The sequence below is a fragment of the Gekko japonicus genome, unplaced genomic scaffold (assembly GCF_001447785.1).
Source record: "Gekko japonicus isolate JY-2015 unplaced genomic scaffold, Gekko_japonicus_V1.1 scaffold110, whole genome shotgun sequence".
In the NCBI taxonomy this organism is placed as follows: domain Eukaryota; kingdom Metazoa; phylum Chordata; class Lepidosauria; order Squamata; family Gekkonidae; genus Gekko; species Gekko japonicus.
In genome coordinates, this window is record NW_015173675.1 from 147,137 (window position 1) to 170,342 (window position 23,206).

Here is a 23,206-nt window from a genome sequence, read left to right on the forward strand (position 1 = left end):
GGCCCCGCAGGGCTCCTTACCCAGGCAGGAGAGGACGTAGTGCTCCAGCTCCCGCAGGGTGGAGGGCCTGAGCGTCTCAAAGTCAATCTCGATCTCATCGGGGTCGGAGCCACACAGGGAGGGCTCCCACGACCGGATGATGTGCACCACCCGGCCCAGCTTCTCTCCAGGAAGCTTGTTGATGTCCCGGGTGAGACGGCACTTCTCATCGTAGGTCATGGGCTTGCTCACCGCCTCCTCTTCCTCTTCCTCCCAGTCGTACAGCATGGGGACGGGCGGGGGAGGGCCTTCTTGGAGTTCCTGCGGAGGGGGCAAAACACAGGCGTTAGCAAAGAGCGCACACACACCCCGGCCCACCGGAGGCCACTGGGACCAGATGGCAGCCATCAGCTTGTCTTGGCTGGACACAATGGGTCGATCTGCCGGGGAAATATCCCTGAAGGGATATTTTTTATTATTTTTATAAGACTAGAAAAACTACAAAGAAAATATGAGGAAAGGGGACTACATCTAGGGATAAAAAGGTAACGGTTTCCCTTGCTCGAAAGCCAGTCAAATCCGACTCTAGGGTTGCGGCGCTCAACTCCGTTTCCAAGCCGAAGAGTCAGCGCTGTCCGAAGACGTTCCCGTGGTCATGTGGCCGGCGTGACTAAACACTGAGGTGCATGGAACGCTGTTACCTTCCCACCGGAGTGGTCCCTATTTATCTACTTGCAATTTCTTGCTTTTGAACTGCTAGGTGGCAGGAGCTGGAACCAGAGACGGGAGCTCACTCCGTCATGCGGCACACTCGGGTCTCGAACTGCTGAACTACCGACCTTCCACAGCCTGCAGTTCAGCGTCTTAACCACTTGAGCCACCACAGCTCCCATCATCTAGGGATAAAGGATAGATAACCACACTATACTAAAAACCCAAGAGGAGGAGATCATATCCGTGTTAATCTAAGTGTTATTAATAAAAGTGTTAATACAATATACTTGTAGAGTTCTTTGTTTCGGCTTCAAGCTGCGGAGTCTTGTGAGCAAAAATTCTACTTTGTGAGCTTTTGTTTTGTTGTTGTTCAGTCGCACAGTCGAGTCCCGACTCTCCGCGACCCCATGGACCAGAACACGCCAGGCCCTCCTGTCTTTTGCCGTCCTCTGAGGTTGGCTCAATTTCATGTTCGTTGCATCTATGACACTGTCTAACCATCTCATCCTTTGCCATCCCCGTCTTCTTTGACCTTCAATCTTTCCCATCTACTTTGTGAGCTACTGGGCATTAATTAATTCATTCATTCAATTTTTCCACCACCCTCCCTGCCAAAGCAGGTTCAGGGCGGCTTACGGAGAAAACTCAACACATAAGCAACAATCAAAACCAATCAATCATAAAGCAATCCAATTAGAATGATGACAAAAGTGCTAGAAAAGTGGTCTGATACTAACGGTATTACTTAAAAAGCTGAGCGATTTGGCGACAGCAAAAATCCGTTTGCTCTGAAGCCCTCCTTCCTGGGCTGAGACAAAAAGTGTGTGAACCGGAGGCTAAAAAACTGTGAGCTGGCTCACACTCCAACTCAGCTTAACGGGAACACCGGAAAAGACTGCCCATCAACGCTCCCTCTAAGCTGTGGAGTCTTGTGAGCAAAAAAATCTACTTTGTGAGCTCCTGGCATTAAAGTTGTGAGCCAGCGATTTGGCTGCTGCATCAATTCGTTTGCTCTGGAGCCCTCCTTCCTGAGCCGAGACGAAAATGTGTGAACCAGAGGCTAAAAAACTGTGAGCTGGCTCACAGAGACTCAGCTCAGCGGGAACACTGGAAAGGACTCCCCATCCCTGCCCACTTGTCCCCAATCCTCTCCTAGGCCCGTTAAGGATGCAAGGGGAAGGCGCAGGTATTGCTAAGCCAGGGCAAGAGCACCAAACTGGCGAGGAGGGGGCACCGCCACACATGTGACACAACGCCCCTGCGGGTTGGCTTCCCAAGAAGAGAGAGGGACAGACGGACAGGTGTTGGGTCGGGCGGGGGCTGCCTGTCGTCTCTCCCACTCCCCCCTAAACTCAACCAGAAGGAAACGGAGAAAACAGCGGCCTGGTCGAGAACCAGGCAGGGAGAGAGGGGGAGCTTCTGTTGAGCGGGCGGCACAGAAGGTCCCCGCGCGGGGAGGCCGGCAAAATCGGGCTCGGCGGAACGGACGAGGCCTGCCGCGTCGGGAGGCGTCGGTCCCCGGCGGATCGCCACGGCCTGGGCGGCGGATGCCACTGGATTGCACTGGGGCTACTGGCCGCGCTCCGCCACGGCTCTCGTAGTAGGCTGGGGCGGACGGGCGGCGCTACGGAGGCCCGGAGGGGGGGGGGTCCACCGACCTGGGGATGCAGCCGGATTGACTCCGCCTACCCGCTCCCGCCTTTTCTCCCTCCGGCCGCCGTAGAACAAAACAGCCCCTCTCCGCCTGTCCACCCTCACCCCCACCCCGCAGCCCTTACATAGGCATCAACTCGCCGCTGATTGGCCAAGAAAGGAGCCGACGTCACCGTCCCGCCCAGCCACGCCCCTTGGCCGGCAACCCCCCCCCAGGCGAAGCGCGGGGACACGCCGCCTCGCGATTGGCGGAACCCGCTATCCATCACTCCTCCCGCTTCCGCCTCCTGCTGTTGCCTCCTGGCCGACCTCCCCCTTTGGACGGCCCCCTCCATTCGTTGCCGCTTGATTGGCCGGCCTGTCACGCGGGGGCGGGGCGACGGTTGGGGAAGCGTTGTTGTTGTGCGCCGCGAGCGGGGAAGGGAGGGGGAGAGGGAGCGGCGCCATTTTGTGGCGGGGGGGAGCAGGGCGCGGAGCCGGGCGACGTTGAGCGGCGTCGCGCCCGGCGAAGCGATCCTCTCAAGCACCCCGAATAAATTACCCGCGTCTCACCCGGAAGATTCGAAACTCAGTGAAAAAAACCGAACATTTCCCCCTCAGATTCACGTTCCCGCCAAAAAACACCACAGGGACACAAAGGCCCCCCCACACACGCACCGGAGCAGGCCCCAAAAACGCCTCAAGGGCCTCCGCCTCACATAAAACTCCCAAATCCGCCCTGACCGGAGAGGAAAGAGCCCGCGAAAGGTCGGAATACGCCGACGCGCCTTCCCAGCCCGCCACACAAAACACCCGCTGTCGAAACCCTGTCAGCGGCCAAGAAGGACCTGATGGAAAGAGCCAGCAAAAGAAAGGCCAGGCCGAGCCCTCGCCTTCTTCTCCCCCACAAACACACCGCTATACAAGAGTTCTTTCCCCACATACACACAAGACTGGAAATGGGGTCAGGGACGACCCCTACCCTACCCGTGCGCAGGCAGTTGTTCCTCAGGGCCTGTGGAAGCACCTCTCGAACTCAGAGCCCAGGAACGGGAAGGAAGGAGGGGAGGGGGCAGGCCTGGGGCTTGCCCAGCACCCGCCTCCCTAGATCCCACCCACCCGTGGCCCCTCTCAGCTGAGTGAGCGTGAGCTAGCCCACAGTCTTTTAGCCTCCGGCTCACACGTTTTTTGCCTTCACTCAGGAAGTGCAGAAAAGGGCAACTGGAATAAAAAAGGGGTTGGAACCAGCGTTCCCTCTAAGCTGAGTTAGTGTGAGCTAGCTCACAGTTTTAGCCTCCGGCTCACAACTGGAATGATAAAAGGTTCCGTCTAAGCTGAGTTATGTGTGAGCTAGCTCACAGTTGTTTAGCCTCCAGCTCAGGTTTTTGCCTTCGCTCAGAAAGGATAGCTCCAGAAGAGCAAGCTAATTTATGCAGTAGCCAAAATTGCTTGCTCACAACTTTAATACCAGGAGCTCACAAAGTACAATTTTTGCTCACAGGACTCCACAGCTTAGCAGGAGCATTCTGCTCGACCCCTGCTGTTGGGGGGGGCACCGAGAAGGCTCTGCCCCCCAATTCTTTCAGACTGGGGGGGATCTCTTGCACCCCTTTTTGCAGCCAATCCGGCAGAGAGAGCTAACCCAGAAAAGAGTAGCTAGAATGATAAAAGGGTTGGAACACTTTCCCTATGAAGAAAGGTTGAGGTGCTTGGGGCTCTTTAGCTTGGAGAAACGACGGATGAGGGGTGACATGATCGAGGTTTATAAGATTCTCCCTTTCGCACCATGCAAGAACTGGTGGGCACTCCATGAAATTGCTGAGCGGTCGGGTTAGAACGGATAAAAGGAAGGACTTCTTCACCCAAAGAGTGATTAACACCTGGAATTCACTGCCACAGGAGGTGGCAGCGGCTACAAGCATGGATGGCTTCAAGATGGAATTAGGCCCCGGTCACACGGGCAGGAAAATGTGGGGGGGGGAGCGTGGCTGTTTGGCCCTGACCAAAATAATGCGCGGCTGCGCGATCAGACGTCCTGTCGAAGTCCCGTGGTTAGGGGGGAGGTGCTGATCACAGGACAATCCTGCAGCGCGGCAAAGAAGCGGCCTTTCTAGCAAAAGGCTCCACGGGTTTAACCCCTTCCAGGGCTGCAGAGGAATGCAAACTGTGTCCTCCATCCGGTCTACTCCAGGAGGAGCTTCAGCCTTCAGCCGGGCCGCCCTTCTGCCACGCCCCCCCCCCCGCACCTCACCCTCTGCCTCCTGGTGCAGAGAGTTCCTCTCGAGCAGGCCGAGCCAGGAGTGGGGGGGTATGAAAAAGAGGAGGGGGATGTGTTGTTTGTTTCTAAACAAAGTGTGCGCATGCGCCGTTGGGTGCTTGTGCGCATCCCGTGGAGACTTGGGGGAAAAAACCCTTTTAGTGAGTGGGACATGGGCAGGTGCCGGATGCCACGACCTACCACCAGAAACACGATCAGGCGCCCGCCCTTGCCCCGCGGTTTCCGGAAACTAGTACCCCTGAGGTACTAGTTTTTTACCTCGCATCTTTGGCGGGAAGCTTCGGGTTAGCCACAGGAGCTTTACGCTTCCCAGATGTTGCGGTGTGATCGCGCCCTGAAAATAAACAGCCACCGATCTTCCATCTCTGTAGCGTGGCTAATGCTCCATGTGACCGCAGCCTTAGATAAGCATATGGAGCAGAGATCCATCAGTGGCTATTAGCCACTGATAATAGAGAGGAACTCTCAGTCTGGGGCAAGTAGTGCTCCATATTCTTGGTGCTTGGGGGGTGGGAAACAGTGGGAGGGCATTTGGAGTTCTAGCCCCACTGCTGGATCTCCTGATGGCACCTGGTATATTTGGCCACTGTGTGACACAGAGCGTGTTGGACTAGATGGGCCTGACCCAACACTGGCTTCTCTTATATTCGTGTATGAACTCTCGGTCTGGGGCAAGGGATGCTCTGTCTTCTTGGTACTTGGGGTGGGGCTTCTGGTATCCTGGCCCCACTGCTGGACCTCCTGATGGCCCCTGGTATTTTTGGCCACTGTGTGACAAGAGTGTTGGCCTGGATGGGCCATTGGCCTGTTCCAACACTGGCTTCTCTTATATTCGTGTATGAACTCTCGGTCTGGGGCAAGGGATGCTCTGTCTTCTTGGTACTTGGGGTGGGGCTTCTGGTATCCTGGCCCCACTGCTGGACCTCCTGATGGCCCCTGGTATTTTTGGCCACTGTGCGACACAGAGTGTTGGACTGGATGGGCCAATGGCCTGATCCAACATTGGCTTATCTTATAACTCTCAGTCTGGGGCAAGGGATGCTCTGTCTTCTTGGTACTTGGGGTGGGGCAAGAGTGGGAGGGGGCTTCTAGTGTCCTGGCTCCACAGCTGGACCTCCTGATGGCACCTGGTATTTTTGGCCACTGTGTGACACGGAGTGTTGGACTAGATAGGCCATTGGCCTGATCCAACAGTACCTTCTCTTATGTTCTTATATGAACTCTCGGTCTGGGGCAAGGGATGCTCTGTCTTCTTGGTACTTGGGGTGGGGGGAGCAACAATGGGAGGGCGTCTAGTGTCCTGGCCCCACTGATGGACCTCCTGATGGCACCTGGTGTGTTTGGCCACTGTGTGACAGAGTGTTGGACTGGATGGGCCACTGGCATGATCCAACATGGTCTTCTCTTATGTTCTTATGAAGGATGGCCAAATTGCTCGCTCTCAACTTTAATACCAGGAGCTCACAAAGTAGAATTTTTACTCACAGGATTCCACAGCTTAGCAGGAGCATTCTGCTCGACCCCTGCTGTTGGGGCGGGGGGCACTGAGAAGGCTCTGCCCCCCCCCGGCTTCTTTCAGGCTGGGGTGTGTGTCTCTTGCAAGATAACGCCCCGCCCCCCAGCTTGCAGCAGGGCAACCCAGAACAAGCACTCCACCATGCACACACCTGGTTCCCCCTCTCCCAGGGATCCCACCCTCCAGGTGGGACCTGGGGACCCCCGAACTATGTGACAGCTCACCTGGGGGTGGCCAAACATGCTTAACGGGACAAGCCAGAGAATATCAGATGTCTGCGAGCCCTGAAGAACTATTACATGTCTTGATTGGGAAATATGCACATTTGCTTTTCATTAACATTCAACTGCATGAAAGAGCTGCATCGGTCTTCCATGCCTGCCTTCCTGGGGCAGCCAAGTCACAGCACTTTTCATCTTGGGAGGGGGAAACAGCCCATCGCCTGCTTTAAAAGACAGGACACACACACCCCTAAACTCAGAGCAAAGCGGAACACCTTCCTCCCCCCCCCATTTGGGCTCTTCTGCAGGGGGGGGGTCCGACCAGCTTCCAGCTGGGAATTGAGGGCTAGTTCCAGCCAATGTTCCCTCTAAGCTGAGTTCACGTGAGCTAGCTCACAGTTTCTTAGCCTCCAGCTCACCGTTTTTTGTCTTCGCTCAGGGAGGAGGGCTCCAGAGCATACTGATTTATGCAGGAGCCAAATGGCTTGCTCACAACTTTAATGCCAGGAGCTCACAAAATAGAAGTTTTGCTCACAAGACTCCGCAGCTTAGAGGGAGCCTTGGTTCCAGCTCCTGCCAACCTAGCAGTTCAAAAGAAAGAAATTGCAAGTAGATAAATAGGTACCACTTCAGTGGGAAGGTAAAAGCGTTCCATGCGCCTTGGTGCTTAGTCATGCCGGCCACATGACCACTGAAACGTCTTCGGACAGCGCTGGCTCTTCGGCTTTGAAACGGAGATGAGCACCGCAACCCTAGAGTCGGATTCAACTGACTTTCGAGCAAGGGCAACCTTTACCTGCCAGGCCGAAGGTCACCCCCCCCCCCAGTGAAGACGGGTCTGGCTTTCTGCAGGGCATTTCCTGTACACACCAAAGCATCCCATCAGCCTTCCTGGAACCCCCACCAGCTTTCCAAGTTCACCCCCCTTTGACTACCCCCTTCCAATAAGGAGCCACCCCGCTGTTCCCCAGCCCCGCCCAGACATTCCCAAAGAAATGCACGATGGATGACAGGATTGACCCCCCACACACACTGCTATTGCAAAAAGAGAGCACCATTGGGAAAATTAAGATTTACCCCCAATTCCTAGGAGGCGTTTTCAAAACCGGCATCTGCATCAAATATAAATAAAGAAATCAGTGTAGCTTTAAAGGAGCCACAGAGGAGAAGGTGGGGGGCTCCCCCCTCTGGAAGACGCCCCTCCTCCCCCCGCCGCACACAAAAAAGGGGGTGCCCATTGTCAGGGGCCACGTGATAGCCAACTTCTCCCTTTCCATAAGCGGCCAGCGCCCGGACTCGCCTCTCCTTGCCCCCCCATTGGACGGAGAACGCCAGAGGAGGCGGAAGGAACGGCTTGATTGACAGCTCGATTGACGGCGGGATCACGTGACGAAAAAGCACTCACCCCATTGGTTGCCGGACATGACAGGGTGCGCCAGCCTAGAGGCCCTGATCCGACGGGCCCCCATCTCGGCGGATTCCCAGGAAAAAAGTCCAAAGTAGAACTCCAGAGTGGTGGAAAATAAAAATCGGAGCAAGAAGAATAAAAGCGACAATCCTCGCAGCCGTCGCCGGGCGGGAAAAACCACCACCCGCCAACGTCACCGCTCCCCGATTGGGTCTCCGCCGTCACGTGACGCCCTCCGCCTTTCCAAACGGGGGAGAAAAACGATTATCCCTTGAGGCGGGAGGGGCGCGCCCATCTCCCCCCCCCTTGAAAATAAAAATAGTCGAAGAGAAGAAAGCCCCCTCGAGAAGAATTTGGGGGGGGAGGACGGAAAAGAAGCCGCCCCTCCCCCGCCGAGGTCTCACTTCGAGGGTCAAGGCCGCATGTCTCCCGCGACACCCCCAGGATGCAAAGTGCGCATGCGCCGGGTGGGGCTGGCGCGCATGCGCGTTACTATCTTGCTGCAGACGGGCTCCTCGGGGGGGGAGGAAGAGAACGCGGCTTGCGGTGCTCAGGGGCATGTGCAGAGTGCAATCGCGCTCCCATGCATCTTTCTGTACTGTAGGGGTGAGCGTGTCGTGTAAGGGTGACAAGGTTGTATTGTTAACAGCAGGGCCCAGGTGGGTAGCCGTGCGGTTACGCACGAAGGCTCCTACCAGGAATAAAACTGCGCTGGTCGTCAAGTTGCCGCTGGGCTAGCCCGACTCTTGTCTCGTGACAGCCTGGTTCAGGGAGGCCGCTTCATAAAGGGGGTGGGATTGTGGACTGGATAGGGCGCGTTATCATCCTTTTTTTGCTCTGCCTGTTCGCCTCTTCTAACGGGCTTGGTTTTCCTGCTGGGGTAAAACCGTTTTTCCCCTTTTTGCACCGTTTCAAGATTGTGGAGAAGTTTTGTGCAGATCATTCGGTTTTGCATAGTTTGCAGGGAGCCCTTCCTGGCCTTTCAACCGGGGGGGGGGGGCAGTTCTTGATTTTGCCTACTTAAAGACTGGCACCACCTGCTAAAGACCCTGCTCCCAGAGGAGCGAAGCTGCCCCGCAGATAAGAATGACGGGCTCTGTGTGTGTGTGTGTGTGAGAGAGAGAGTCAGTGTTCCCTCTAAGCTGAGTGAGTGTGAGCTAGCTCACAGTCTTCTAGCCTCCGGCTCGCACCTTTTCTTTTTCTTTTTTTCTTTAATTTTTTTTTATTTTAAACAGTAAACAGAACACAAAACTGTGATAACAAATACCAACAGTAGAACTAGATAAGATAGTAATCAATGCAGAAACGCTGTACAGAAAAGATTACATGCAATGAAAAACTTCATAGTAGTCTTGAGGAACCTTGAATCAACCTTAAATATAAATTCTAGAAAAGGAAACCGTTTCAAGAGAAGGTTTTGATTTCCTGTTAGGCAAATTAGCACTAGCAATCAAAATTAATAAATAGTAAATAAATAAAACAGATGCTTGGGCAAATGGGCTCTATAACATATTTAGGGTGATTCCACACTAGACCTTGAATCCTGGTTCAACCCTGTCCCCAAACTTCCATTCTACACGGCACTCGGGTTCACCCCTGTAATTATCCCGGGGTACTTTTTGTTTCCACATTACATTGAGGTCACCCCCCCGGTTTCGCCCCACCCTTGTCCCGGGATAAACGGATACGGTTATAACCAGGGCTAACTGCAAGGCACTGTGTCGCGAGTTGAACTCTGATAAAACCAGGGATGAGATCCAAGTGCGGAAAGGACCTTAAGCAGCGATGGCGAACCTTTTAGAGACCGAGTGCCCAAACTGCGACCCAAAACCCACGTATTGATCGCAAAGTGACAACACGGCAATTTAACCTGAATCCTGAGGTTTTACTTTAGAAAAAACAACTCCTACATTAACTTAAGATGACCCAAACAAAGTAAGGGAAGCAATCCCAAATGCTTTCATTGACTTAAAATTATTTGGCAGAGAATTCGACACTTTAATGATGGTCTGGGCCTGGCTGGGGCGATGGCACGCGTGCCCGCACCTCTGGCACCCATGCCATAGGTTCGCCCAGGGCTCTTTTTGTTGAAAAAGCCCAGCAGGAACTCATTAGCATAATAGGCCACACCCAACAGCAGGAACTCATTAGCATATTTGGCCATACGCCTGACAGCATAGCTCATTAGCACATTAGGCCGCACCCCCATGTTACCAGAAGTGTGCTTATCCAGCTACACCCACCTTTTGCTTCTTATTCTGTTTGCCTTTGTTGTCAAAACCCAGGGCCTTTTTTTGTAGCAGAAACTCCTTTGCATGTTAGGCCACACACCCCTATTGTAGCCAATCCTAATGAGTTCCTACATTCCTGCCCAAACATAGCCCTGGGTTCGCCATCACTGATTTTATTTTAAGAGTCCAGTGGCACCTTTAAGACCAACAAAGGTATATTCAAGGTACCAGCTTTTGTGGGCATGCTCTGTGTCATTGCACCCCACGGAGGTCCCTGTCTTCCCCAGGCTCCACCCCACAAATCTCCAGAAGTTCCCCAGCCTGGAGCTGGTAGCTCTGCCCCCACTCTCCCCCTAACTAGAGTCCCTGCCAAGCTCCTCCTGTGCTGAAAAGGTGTGACAGAAGTCGAGGTCACCAGAGGGGAGAAGGCCGGGAAAGGGGAATGTTTGTGTGTGTGGGGGGGGGGTTAGGTTGCTGCATCGGAGGGAGGCCTTGCTGTTCAGAACACCCTCCCGCTCAGCGCTTGCGGTGGAGCCCGCATGGAAAAGAACGCACATACCCTCCAGGTCTTGTGTGAAGAGTTAAATGTGGTGTGAGGTGAAGGGAAACCTCCAGGGGTCCTCCAAGAGTCTTGGGCTACGGGGCCTGTGCTGTCTCTGGTCCTTTCCGCACTTGGATCTCAACTCTGGTTTTATCAGAGTTCAACTCGCAACACAAATACCTTGCTGTTGGGTGATAGTGAGATATTGAAAAAAATGGTATTTAGCAGAGATAATATAGTCCAGCAGTGCCGGAGTAAAACAATTCAGACTGAGAGTCCATGTGTGATTAAAATATAAAGTTTTTACTAAATTCTAGCATGGGGAAGGGTAACGGGGATGAAAATAACAACAGAGCAAAATCGGCTACATCCTTACTCTACAAAGACAAAACGAGAAGAGAGAGATTATGGCTACTCTCCTTCTTCTTCAGAACACCAAACAAAGACGGGAAGAGAAGCCATAAAATGCTAATACACCTTGACACTTTAGTCCCAATCAAATTCCTAGATCAGGGAGAAAATTCCCGGGCATTCTACAGCTAAAGAACATTGGTTACATGAGAAACATGTGACTTCCTGTGAGTAACATAAACAAACATTTAACCCCAGATATACTGTGCATTTTCCACTTGTAATACCCAACACTTGCATTTATCCCTGGCTATTATAACAGCGGAGCTGCGGTGGCTCAAGTGGTTAAGACGCTGAACTGCAGGGTGTGGAAGGTCAGTAGTTCAGCAGTTCGAGACCTGGGTGCCGCAAGATGGGGTGAGTTCGAAAGCAAGAAATTGCAAGTAGAGAAATAGGTACCACTTCGGTGGGAAGGTCACAGCGTTCCGTGGCACCTCCGAACGGCCACATGACCACGGAAACGTCTTCGGACAGTGCTGGCTCTTCAGCTTTGAAACGGAGATGAGCACCGCAACCCTAGACTCGACTGGCTTTCGAGCAAGGGAACCTTTACCTATTATAACAGCATCCGTTTATCCCGGGACGAGTGTGGGGGCGAAACCGGGTTGCGCCCAGTGTTCCCTCTAAGCTGAGTTAGCTCACAGGTTTTTTAGCCTCCGGCTCACACATTTCGGTCCTAGCTCAGGAAGGGCTGGCTTCAGAGCAAACGAATTTATGCAGTCAGCCGAATGGCTCACTCACAATTTTAATGCCAGCAGCTCACAAAGTCGGATTTTTTCTCACAGGACTCTGCAGCTTAGAGGGAGCATTGGTGGTGACCTCGATGTAATGTCCTGGCCCCACTGGTGGACCTCCTGATGGCCCCTGGTATTCTTGAGGACAAAAAAGAGAAAAGGGAAAAAAACTGAACCTAAAACCTAGAATTCAGAACCTAAAAAGGTTAGTTAAAAATAGAAGAGGGCCAACTCTAAAAATCTAATTATGAAACATACAAAAATATACATGTATGTATTCAACACAAATTAAAATAACAAACAAGGGCCCATTCATACCTCATATACAAATATAAAAACATACAAGGGCTAATGAAATAGACCTAACTCGTTTTGGCCTTTACAGGCCTTCCTCGGAGGTCTAACACAAACAGAACATGTTGGCTGATATGTAAAAATATATACAATCATACATATACAAAATATGGAATAAAGACCCGAAAACAATTGCTGTAAAAAAAAAAGAAATAGAAGATTAGACCCATATACTACTAACAAATACATTGTAAATACATTGTAAATACATTACCAAACAAAAAACCATTGACTTACTTCCAAAGTTTGGCTTTTACTGTGTCATGCTTTATGTGAATGTGTAATCACATGGCTAGTTGCAGGCACCTGTAAGGATTACAGCATCCTTTAAGTATTGTATAATCCTGAATCTACTAAATAGGCCCAACACCTTTTGATCAACACTGCTTTTAACCTAAGGAACATTTTATTGGGAACATTTGACTGTACAATCTCAGGAGAATATATAGTTGACCAGAGGTGACTATTTTCATTTTTCTTTGTTTTTTTCCAGTTATTAGTTGTTTAATACATTGACTCATACACTTTTATTGTTTCTAGAGAAGTACTCCTGGACATGGGATTGCACTGGAGGCTTCATTTGTATTTTTGTATTTCTTTTCTTTGCCCAGGATCTGGGGCAAGGGATGCTCTGTCTTCTTGGTGCTTGGGGGGGGGGGGTCAACAGTGGGAGGGCTTCTAGTGTCCTGGCCCCACTGCTGGACCTCCTGAGGGCACCTGGTATTTCTGGCCACTGTTGTGACAGAGTGTTGGACTGGATGGGCCTTTGCCCTGATCCAACATTGGCGTCTCTTATGTTCTTATGTGGAAACAAAAAATGCCCCGAGATAATTACAGGGGGTGAACGCCAGTGCAGTGTAGAATGTAAGTTCGGGGACAGAGTTGGGCCAGGATTTAAGGTCTAATGCAGACTCACACTCTCTGTGCCTGGCAGAAGCAGCTCCTGAGATCCTGCAGAGTGCAGGGGGGTTGGACTAGATGACCTGCAAGGCCCCTTCCAACTCTAACATTCTGTGATTCGTATGGTCCCAGGCCCAGGGAAGGGGTGCCTGCCTCGCAGCTGAGCACCAGTGCCAGAGGGGAAAGCCGCCCAGAATGCTGCAGAGCCAAGGGGATCGGCCGTTTGGCAGCAGCCAGAGTGACTGGTGTGGTGGGGGGAGGCAGACAAACATTGCCAGAAGTCTCCTCAAGAAGATCCAGGCAAAGAAGCAGGCAAGGATCAGGAAGCGCTGCCAAGTGCCAGGACGGGGGAGGGAGGGACCAGCAGGGTGGTGGGGAGGCCCAGTGGCACTCCGCTTTGCCGCCCAACAGACCCCCCCCCCACCTCCGACGGCAGGGAGGAGCCCTCGGATCCAGGGGGAATGGCCTCGGCCACAGCCGGAGCTCTTCCCAGCGCTCGCTGCCTCTAGACCAGGGGTGTCGAACTCATTTGTTACCAGGGCCGGATCTGGCACAAATAAGACCTTGTTGGGCCGGGTGTGTCATAAAACGTAATGCCAGGCAGCGGGGATGCAAACTGTAAGGACACGAACGCAAAGGGTGGTTTTTTAAAACTTAAAATAAAAAAACATGCTTAAAGCATTCGCACCCTTGCAATATTTTGTTTACTTAAAAAGGTAAAGGTTCCCTTGCTCGAAAGCCAGTCGAATCCGACTCTAGGGTTGCGGTGCTCATCTCCATTTCCAAGCCGAAGAGCCAGTGCTGTCCGAAGACGTTTCCATGGTCATGGGGCCAGCATGACTAAACGCCAAGGCACACGGAACGCTGTTACCTTCCCACCGAAGAGGTACCTATTTATCTACTTGCAATTTCTTGGTTTCGAACTGCTAGGTTGGCAGGAGCTGGAACTAGAGACATTTCCGTGGTCATGTGGCCGGCATGACTAAACACCAAGGCACACAGAACGCTGTTACCTTCCCACTGGTGCCTCTTTATCTACTTGCAATTTCTTGGTTTCGAACTGCTAGGTTGGCAGGAGCTGGAACTGGAGACGGGAGGGAGCTCACTCCGTCATGTGGCGCACTCGGGTCTCGAACTGCTGAACTACCGACCTTCCACAGCCTTCAGTTCAGCGTCTTAACCACTTGAGCCACCGCATCTCCTACTTTTACTTAACAGCGTCCATAACTGACGCCTCCTGCTCCGAACGATTGCATCAAAACGTCTGTGCTGTGGCACTCTTGAGGATGCCGATCAGGTGTGTATATCTGTACGCTGCAAACTTACGATGACGCAGCAGCAGCAGAACAGGAAGCAGCAGCAGGAGGTGGTCAGTTCCGCTGCAGGCTCGATAGAAGCCCTGGGGGGGGGGACTGATCCGGCCCCCGGGCTGCATGTTTGACACCCCTGCTCTAGACGCTCCCACGGGGCCGGGGAGGCCAAGAGCCAGCCTCCCAAAGAGGAGCAGGCCGTGGGAACCCGGCATGGAGGTGAGGGTTGCCAGCCTCCAGGCGAGGCCTGGAGATCTCCTGGGGTGAGAACTTTTTCTCTGGGCTGCAGAGATCCGTTCCCTTGGAGGAAAGGAGTGGCTGCCTTGGAGAGGGGACCCCCCCCCCAGGTGCTGCTCCCGGACGCCGGCTCTTTTCTGCTGCTGCAGACTAACACGGCTGCCCATCTCGGTCTCTCTCCCAGACCCTGCACTAAGGAAGAAGAAGAAGAAGAGATTGGATTTATACCCTGCCCTTCACTACCCAAAGGTGTCTCAGAGCGGCTGACAAACTCCTTTCCCTTCCCCTCCCCACAACAGACACCCTGGGAGGTGGGTGGGGCTGAGAGAGCTCTCCCAAGGACTGCCCTTGAGAGAACAGCTCTGAGAGAGAACTTGTGACTGACCCAAAGACACCCAGCTGACTGCATGTGGAAGAGGAGTGGGGAATCAAACCCAGTCCTCCCAGATTAGAGTCCGCACACTTAACCACGACACCAAGAACCGCGCTTATCAGAACTAGGGCTTGCCGAAGGCCATCCAGCCACGTGCAAGTGGAGGAGTGGGGAATCAAACCCGGTCCTCCCAGATTAGAGTCCGCGCACTTAACCACGACACCAAACTGATCTCTGTAGTCTGCAGATGAGAAGAAGAGGAGGAGATTGGATTTCTACCCGGCCCTTCACTACCCAAAGGTATCTCAGAGCGGCTTACAAACTCCTCTCCCTTCCCCTCCCCACAAAAGACACCCGGTGTGTTATCTCTAAACTGAGTTGATGTGAGCTAGCTCACAGTTTTTTAGCCTCTGGCTCACCCATTTTTGTCTCAGCTCAGGAGGGATGGCTCCAGAGCAAACTAAATTTAGGCAGGAGCCAAATTGCTCGCTCACAGCTTTAATGCCAGTAGCTCACAATGTAGAAGTTTTGCTCACAAAACTCCACAGCTTAGAGGGAACATTGCCTGTGAGGTAGGTGGGGCTGAGAGAGCTCTTGAAGAACAGCTCTTATCAGAACTACAGCTTGCCCAGGGTCATCCAGCCAGGGGCAAGTGGAGGAGTGGGGAATCAAACCCGGCTCTCCCAGATTAGAGTCCGCGCGCTTCACCACGACACCAAACTGGCTCTCAAAACAACTGTACCCCACTGGCTCCTGCGCTCTCTCGCTCTGTCTCTCCCTTGTCAAGACACAATTCCATCAATGTCCCTTCGGCACTCCTCTGGAGCAAGGAGCAGGACGTCTGCAGGGGAGGAACATCTGGAGTTCCCCCCACATGTGCACACACATGCACACAGAGAGAGACCCACAGAGTTGTGGCAGTGACTCATTGCAATGAGCATTGCAGGGCCTCATAAAGGGAATCTCCGGAAAGGGTGACGATGCGGCTGGCCGCTCTCCCCCACCCTTACTACTCCTTTCTAGAGAAAGAGGTAGGGGGGGGGGGGGAACAGACCCCTTCCGGGGGCAGACTGCTTCCCCTCCATCGAGCAGGTCTTGTCTCTTTGGGGCGGGGGATGGGGTTCCCTGCCTTAATGGGCAGGAGTCCAACTGGCGAAGCTTCCCCCTTTGTTAAGCGCTGCTGGAAAAGGCAAGCCCCCCCTCCAGTGGTCAGCCACCTTGCCCCCCCCCAAATCCGGAATTCTTCAGGGTGGCTGGTCAGTAGCTGAATGGCCAGGAGTCCAGTCCTTACAAATATGTGGTCAAAAATTGTCTCTGTTCCAGCTGGGTGGTCTCCTGAGTACTGAAATGCAGAACCCAGCCCCTGCCCCCCCCCCCCGGGAATAATGATGGCCTCAGAGCTGGTGGGACTAGAAGGTAGGCACCCCCGCTTTGTGACTCTGCCGTGATTCTATGCTGTGTTTGCAGCAAGGAACTCTTACGCCAGTTCTATGGGACTCTTCCTAATCAAAGGTACAGATACAGCTGAATTTTGATACAGGCTGAAAAACTCCTGGTGGGCAGCTCTGCCATGTTGTTGTCAAAATTTACCACCGGGAGTTGTCCTGATGGCATCTACTGAAGGAAAAGGGGAACCTTAACTTTTTCGGTGAACCACTTGGTAATTCCCCCCCCCCCAAAAGGCTGGGTAGAAATGCAATAAAATAAATTTGGGAAGCAGTTATACCCATTGTCAACTATACAAAAGTAGCAAAGCCAGTCTTGATTTTCTGGTTTGTGAGCAGGCAAACTGTTCTGGATTATGGTTTAATCTCAATGAAATCCAGAGTCATTCTCACATGACGCCATTTGCAAAGCAGCCACCAGATGCATCACTTCAGCAAAGCGTTCACAGTATTTAGAAGACCCATTTCAGAATAAAATGTGAAAACGAATCATTTATTTCAAAAGTGTACAGTAGTCAATGACCTCTCAGAGAGAGAGGGAAACTGAGCGAGAGATGTTCCCAAACTTGTGCTGCTACAACAGGTGAATCAGGGGATGACCGTGGCTTGGAGGTTGAGTGTTTGCTTTGCATGCAGAAGGTCCCAGGTTCTACACCTTTGCCTAACACCTTGAAGAGCTGCTGCCAACCTGACTAGACAATACAGACCCTGATGGACCGATGATCTGATTCACTATAAAGCAGCTTCATTCCTGTTCATGGAGATCATAGTCATGACTGCACCGAGTGACTGGTACAAATGTCAGAAATCTTTTGGGTGAGGAATGTAGTACTCCAAGAACCTCAGCTCTTTGCCTTGTGTGTTTTTCTTTGTAAAAGCAACATCTAGCAGATGTCGGCAACACCCAGTGAACTATTATGTTTGGTTGCACGTGGGTGTGTGTACCTGTGCAGGATTTCCATTGGCCAATCCATGCCTTGCATGGTTGGTTTTAAGTCCTCCTTCATGATTAGAATGCTTTGCAAAAAAACAAACAAACCCAAAAAATAAAAACAGACGGAAAACAAAGGAAACCCCAAATACATCCACCTATTTTGTACAACGTGCAGGTTAATATATTCAGCAGTTCTTGGCTCAGCAATAAATTTGTTTTTTTCAGCACTGCAATATGTATTCAGGAAACCACACAGATGGAGAGCCAAAGAGCTACCGAAGACTGCCACACTACATCATAAACTCTTTTTGAAAATTCCTACAGTTCCAAAAGCTGCTTGCTATGTAGCATGAGGGGTAGTGTTCAGGAAACACACATCCAAAGCCCTTTGGGATACACAGTGCTATGTCCACTGTTCTTTGGATCCTGGGCAGAGAGTTCAGAAGTATCCATTCAAGAAAGCAGGGGCGTATGTAGAAACTAGGCAAGCCCTCTAACTTCAAGCACCACTTTATTCTCACAGCTCCCTTCATTTTAGCACTTTTGATACCAAATTTTCCATATCCAATAGTGCCATCCTAAGCAGTTCGAGACCCGAGTGTGCCGCATGACAGAGTGAGCTCCCGTCTCTAGTTCCAGCTCCTGCCAACCTAGCAGTTCAAAAGCAAGAAATTGCAAGTAGATACATAGGTACCACTTTGGTGGGAAGGTAACAGCGTTCCGTGCACCTTGGTGTTTAGTCATGCCGGCCATATGACCACGGAAACGTCTTCGGACAGCGCTGGCTCTTCGGCTTTGAAACGGAGATGAGCACCGCAACCCTAGAGTCGGACTTGACTGGCTTTCGAGCAAGGGAACCTTTACCTTTTTTAATCCACTGAAGTCAATGAACTTAGAAGGTTGTAACTCTACTTAGGATGGCACTGTACATTACATATATGACTAGAAGGATCTTCCAGCAGGATCTTCTTGATACCATAATGAGATGTCTCAGAAACTTGTGTAAACATGGAATGATGAAAGTAGAACAGTGTTGTAATTTCCAATTGACTTGCTTTACTATTTAATATAAAGAACCAAAGTAAAGGAAATATGTTATAAGCGAAGAAAGCTGGTGACACACAAAGATATTTGTGATAAAAAGTGCATGTCCTTTACGAAAAGGACACCACATTCAACAATGCAAACACAAGATGCTCGTGTCTCTTTTGGGTCCACATGTTTTCAAAGGATCCAAGAATCTTAATTTCTGTAGAACTGAAAATATATTTATTGTGGCTGTAACTTCATAAGCTGTCAGCACAATCAATTAAATTAATCCCATGAAATAAAAACTTGAAATAAAGATGATATCTGAAATCATTTTTATTCATGGTTAGAGACCATGCAGATTCATTTGACAAGCCTTAAAAACCTTATGGGTGATGTTGAAAACTTCAATGTACACGTACTGATTCAATTTGAGGGGGGAAAATTGACTTGATAGGATGGTTTCTGTGGAGACATCACTAGAACAGCAAACCCCCAAGCAATACAAAGGCAACCAGAGTATTGTATGCTCATTACCTGAATTTTCAAATGCTTAACAACTGTGAGCAGTATGAATATGCAAAGCTTACAGGCATTGAACCAATATCTTTTTTTTTCTTTTTTCCAGCCTTTTCTGCTTCTGAAGTTAAGATGTCACCGGGTCAAATTCCAGCTTTCAGTATTTGCATGTGGCTTAATCTAAACCAGAGGAACTGAAATTACAGATCGAGAACAGAGTCCTTCCTCAGGTTGGCTTTGGATATTACCCTTACATGTGACATATCAAAGTCATGTTTGAACATACAATGATCCAGCCTTTCACCCTTCCTTTTGTATTCAAGACTGCGAGCACAGAAAACACATGGGTACCTGTCTTCTCAAACTCAACCTTCAGCAGATATTTGGTTTCTTAGTTTAAACCAACAGGTGGAATTTAATTCCTGGACCTGGGGAGCCTTGAGCAATGGATTCTGGCACCTGGACCCAACATCCTTATTCTACGCCATCCCATGGAAGTATCCTTTAAAAAGGGAACTGGTAGCATGCTATTGGCTGGACTTGAGCATCACTAATCCAGTTGGCCAAAGGAGGTACTGCTCATGATGGACTCAGCGGTTGTCAACCGGCACAAAGGTGTCACCTGTCTCTGTCACAAAACTCTGACCTGCCTTCCCAATGTGAGCCAACTGCCTTTTGAATAAAAACAAGCTGCTCTTAGACTAATATATACATGATCTTTAGTCTACCTGCTTCTCTATCTGCTTCCTCACCTGGCTGTCCTACTTTGCCACTCTCATTTTTAAAAATCCAGTGATTATGGTCAGCTTTCTGTCTTCCTTCTCCAACCATGACTGTCTCTTCAGACTACCAGCCTCTGATGCCATTTGTATCCACTTTAACTCCACTGATCCATAGTCTCCCTTACTTTCTTGCAGAATGTTGTTCTTCAACATCTTATTGCTAAAATTTTAGCAGTAACATCCACTGAAGAAAAAATCAAGTTGTATTTTATAACTTGAGCCCCTTTGTTTCTGGTTCATTAAGAACATGTTTAAAGAAGCCCTGTACTATAAATCTAATGCTGGTCGACTGAATGGGCATGTTATCAGTCCTTCTGTAATATGAATACTCAGGCTGCATCCCCAGTCTTTGTATGTTCTATTTTGCTCCTTTCCTTACGTCTGCAACATAATGCCAATCAACTCACAATTCACAGCCATATAAGAAACTCTTGCATTTCATAAATGAAAATGTAAAACATACCTATCAGCTCCATTCCTTACAGTGTTCTTTGCCCTTGAGAGAAAATGTTAGTGCTATAGCTGCTAATTGCTAGATACCCTTTGATATAATTTGTACAGTTTCAGAAATTAGTTTTCCTTGGCATAGAATGTGAGTTACTTCATCTGGAAAATATCAAGATGTTTCCCCCACCCAGGCCCTACCCATAGGTTTGACTGAGGACTGCCATTGCACCCGAATGGTGATGATCTGCAACACTGCTTATTTTCTTATGTAAATCTTGCCATGCTGATTCATACAACTGTAACCTCAAGACATGAGTATTGCAATGTTATGGGAGGGCAAGTTAGTACCAGATGCAACAACCCATTTTATGACTAGTCTGAAATTAATCCCTTCAGTTTTATTAATCTGTATTCAAACAATTGTATTGTCTACTGGTGCGTTGAGGTGCTGGTTTTAAAGCCCTCTATGGTCCAAGCCTTTTGTTACTGTATGAGACAGTGTTATCGATGCAACGAACATGAAATGAAGCAAACTCCAGAGGACAATGGAAGACAGGAGGGCCTGGTCTGATATGGTCCATGGGGTTGTGAGCAGTCGGACTCGACTGAACAACAACAATGGCCCGGCCCACATATCCATAGAAGTGCCTCCCTATATGAGTCCAGGAGTCCACTTCTTTCTTCTTAGCAGATTCTCTGTTCCCTGCCACAGGGAAGTTAGATCAATGGCAGCCATTCCTAGGGAATTTTCAGTAGTGGTTCCACATCTGGATTGCCAGGTTAGGTAAGTTCTGCAATCTTCCTGCTCTCATTTGGGAGAGCTTGTAAAACAGTGATATTCCAGAGGGTTTTTAAAAGAGATTTGCTGTTTATTATTCTGATATTAAATTTTGTGGGTATTTGGGAGCTAGTGGTTATGGATTGTGACTTTTTTTTATCAGTAGGTTTTATGGTGTCTTTTGTATGCTGTATGTGTGTGTATGTGTAAACAAACATTTATTTATTTATTTATACCACCTTGAGCCTGAGGGGACAGGTGGTCTATAAATAATTTAAACAAACAAACAAACTTGCATTCCATTTTTAAATTGCCTATAGCTTATGTTGTTGAACAATTTAAAACAAGCAATGCAAACAGATCAAGACAATTCAGAATCTGATAAATGGTGATTGAAGACCATTGTCTGTAGTGATCACTGCAAATTCCTGTCCACAGGATACCTCAATGACTTCTCGAGAAGTGTTACTTAAATCTGAATTTTTAAAGAGGTCCTCTTATTACAAAATGTTCATGATTTAATCAAATGTTTATTATCATTGTTAACAATTATGAGAAAAGAGAGGATTGTGAACATAAAAAGTAGCTCATAGCTCAAGGCACTGTTATATATAACTTGCACAAAATATGAGGCTTAAGAGTTACTTCAATAAATTGGTATTTTTCATTTTTGCATAAAGTTATCCACATTCTCCTTTTTGGTGTGCTGATCTGAAAATTAAAAATGCAGGCCAGTCGTCAGGAAAATTTTACTTACTGTTTTAATAAACTTTTGTTTATGCCTAGAGGTGCTGTTAAATTACCAACCAGACATTAATATACAGTACACAAGGGATCCTGTATATAAATGTGATTATTGCTCTGTGATTCACATAGAGCTTGCAATGGAGCTTGCAATGCACATGCATATGTGCTGGACACAACAGAGAATGTAAATCTGTTGTTGTTTTTTAAATGCAATTTAACATCAAGTATATAATTCCCTCTAATTGTGAAGTTGACGGTTGTGCCTGTCAGCACAACAATAAAATTGGGGCCAAACACAGACAAGGTAGAGGCATTTGCATACTTGGGGACTCCCCAGAAATATAGGAAATATTTATTTCTAAATTATTAAAAAGGAAATCTCTTGAATAGCCTGATTAGGATTGTGGTACGGAATGTTAAGGGCAGTTGAGCATCAATTAAGGAGGCGGAAACGAAAGCAAAAGGTGGATGGGATATTGGCCTGATCAAGTCCCTAAGAATTTACACTATTCTGAATCTATAAGGCATGTATCCCTCTAACCAGAGTTCTCCCCCCTCCAAATTCTCCCATTCACTCCTCCTTGCACTGTACCCATCAGGTTCAGGTTGCTATGAGCTACAAACCTCAGTGTCTATAAGGTGATTGTGGTACAGCACTAGACCCCTAAGGTTCAGGACTATGTGAGTTATATGCAGAGTCTTGAACTAATGTGCAATGCAATGCTGCGGGGAAGACTTCCTAATTGTTCACCCACCCCATTTTCCTCATTGGCCCCCACCACTATTTTTTAAAAAACACGATTAACTCAATAGATGAAACCAAGTGTTTGCTCAGTACAGCCCAATGTATACTATGAATCTTGAAATAAAGAATACCGAACAAAGAAGAGATGGTACAAAGCCTGTTGTTTCCCCTAGGTTTCTTCATAGTGCTATAAAATATGGTGCAAGAAATACCTCTCAAAATATCATTCAAGAATGTGGCCAGCTATGTTCAAATCACATAGTTTTGTGTACTCCACCAGTTATGCAAAAGGTGGCCTCCTGGTGGCCATAATGATGAAAACTAGTTTTTAAAAGTAAGATAAAATGTATTTATTTATTTATTTTTTAGATTTCTATACCGCCCTCCCAAAGGCTCAGGGCGGTTCACAAGCGGCAAAGCCGGAATCTAAAATACAATAAAACACACAATAAAATACAATAATTAAACTACAGTAAGCAACCTAAAACACTACATCATCAGTCAAGGTGGAGACGATCTTCCAACTTGGTGGCCAGCCATTACCAGTACGTGGTCTCCCCGCTAAGCTGTCAAACATCAGCCTGGGCATAACTGTCCCACCTTCGTAGGGCAGCCAATGACATACTATCTCGTTGGTAGGATAGTGGCGGCTGGGGGGGGGGGGGGGAAAAAAAAAAAAAACATATACAGGGGCCCATTTACAACAATTATATATAAAACATTACAATACCAAGGGCTTAAAAGCTTGACCTTACGCGTTTCGGCAAAATAGGCCTTCCTCAGAGGTCATATATATGTGGCAAAATGGCTAATACATATATTCACATACACACAATCAAGAATATATACAAAGTATAAATTCAATAAGGATCATAAAGTAAATTGTTCAAAAATAAAATCACCAGGCACAGGGTCAATATGCACATAAGGCCTTTAAAGTG

The 23,206-nt window shown here is 49.2% G+C and overlaps 1 protein-coding gene across 1 annotated transcript in view; it reads right to left on the bottom strand.

The window, feature by feature from the left end:
• Positions 1 to 23,206, bottom strand: part of LOC107120260 — a 66,853-nt gene that overhangs the window by 31,098 nt on the left and 12,549 nt on the right. Inside the window, exons 2-3 of the mRNA XM_015422911.1 lie at positions 2,472 to 2,704; positions 21 to 300 (exon numbers count right to left, since the gene is read on the bottom strand). Of these exons, the coding sequence (XP_015278397.1) occupies positions 21 to 300; positions 2,472 to 2,704 (513 nt within the window). The remainder of the gene's footprint in view (positions 1 to 20; positions 301 to 2,471; positions 2,705 to 23,206) is intronic.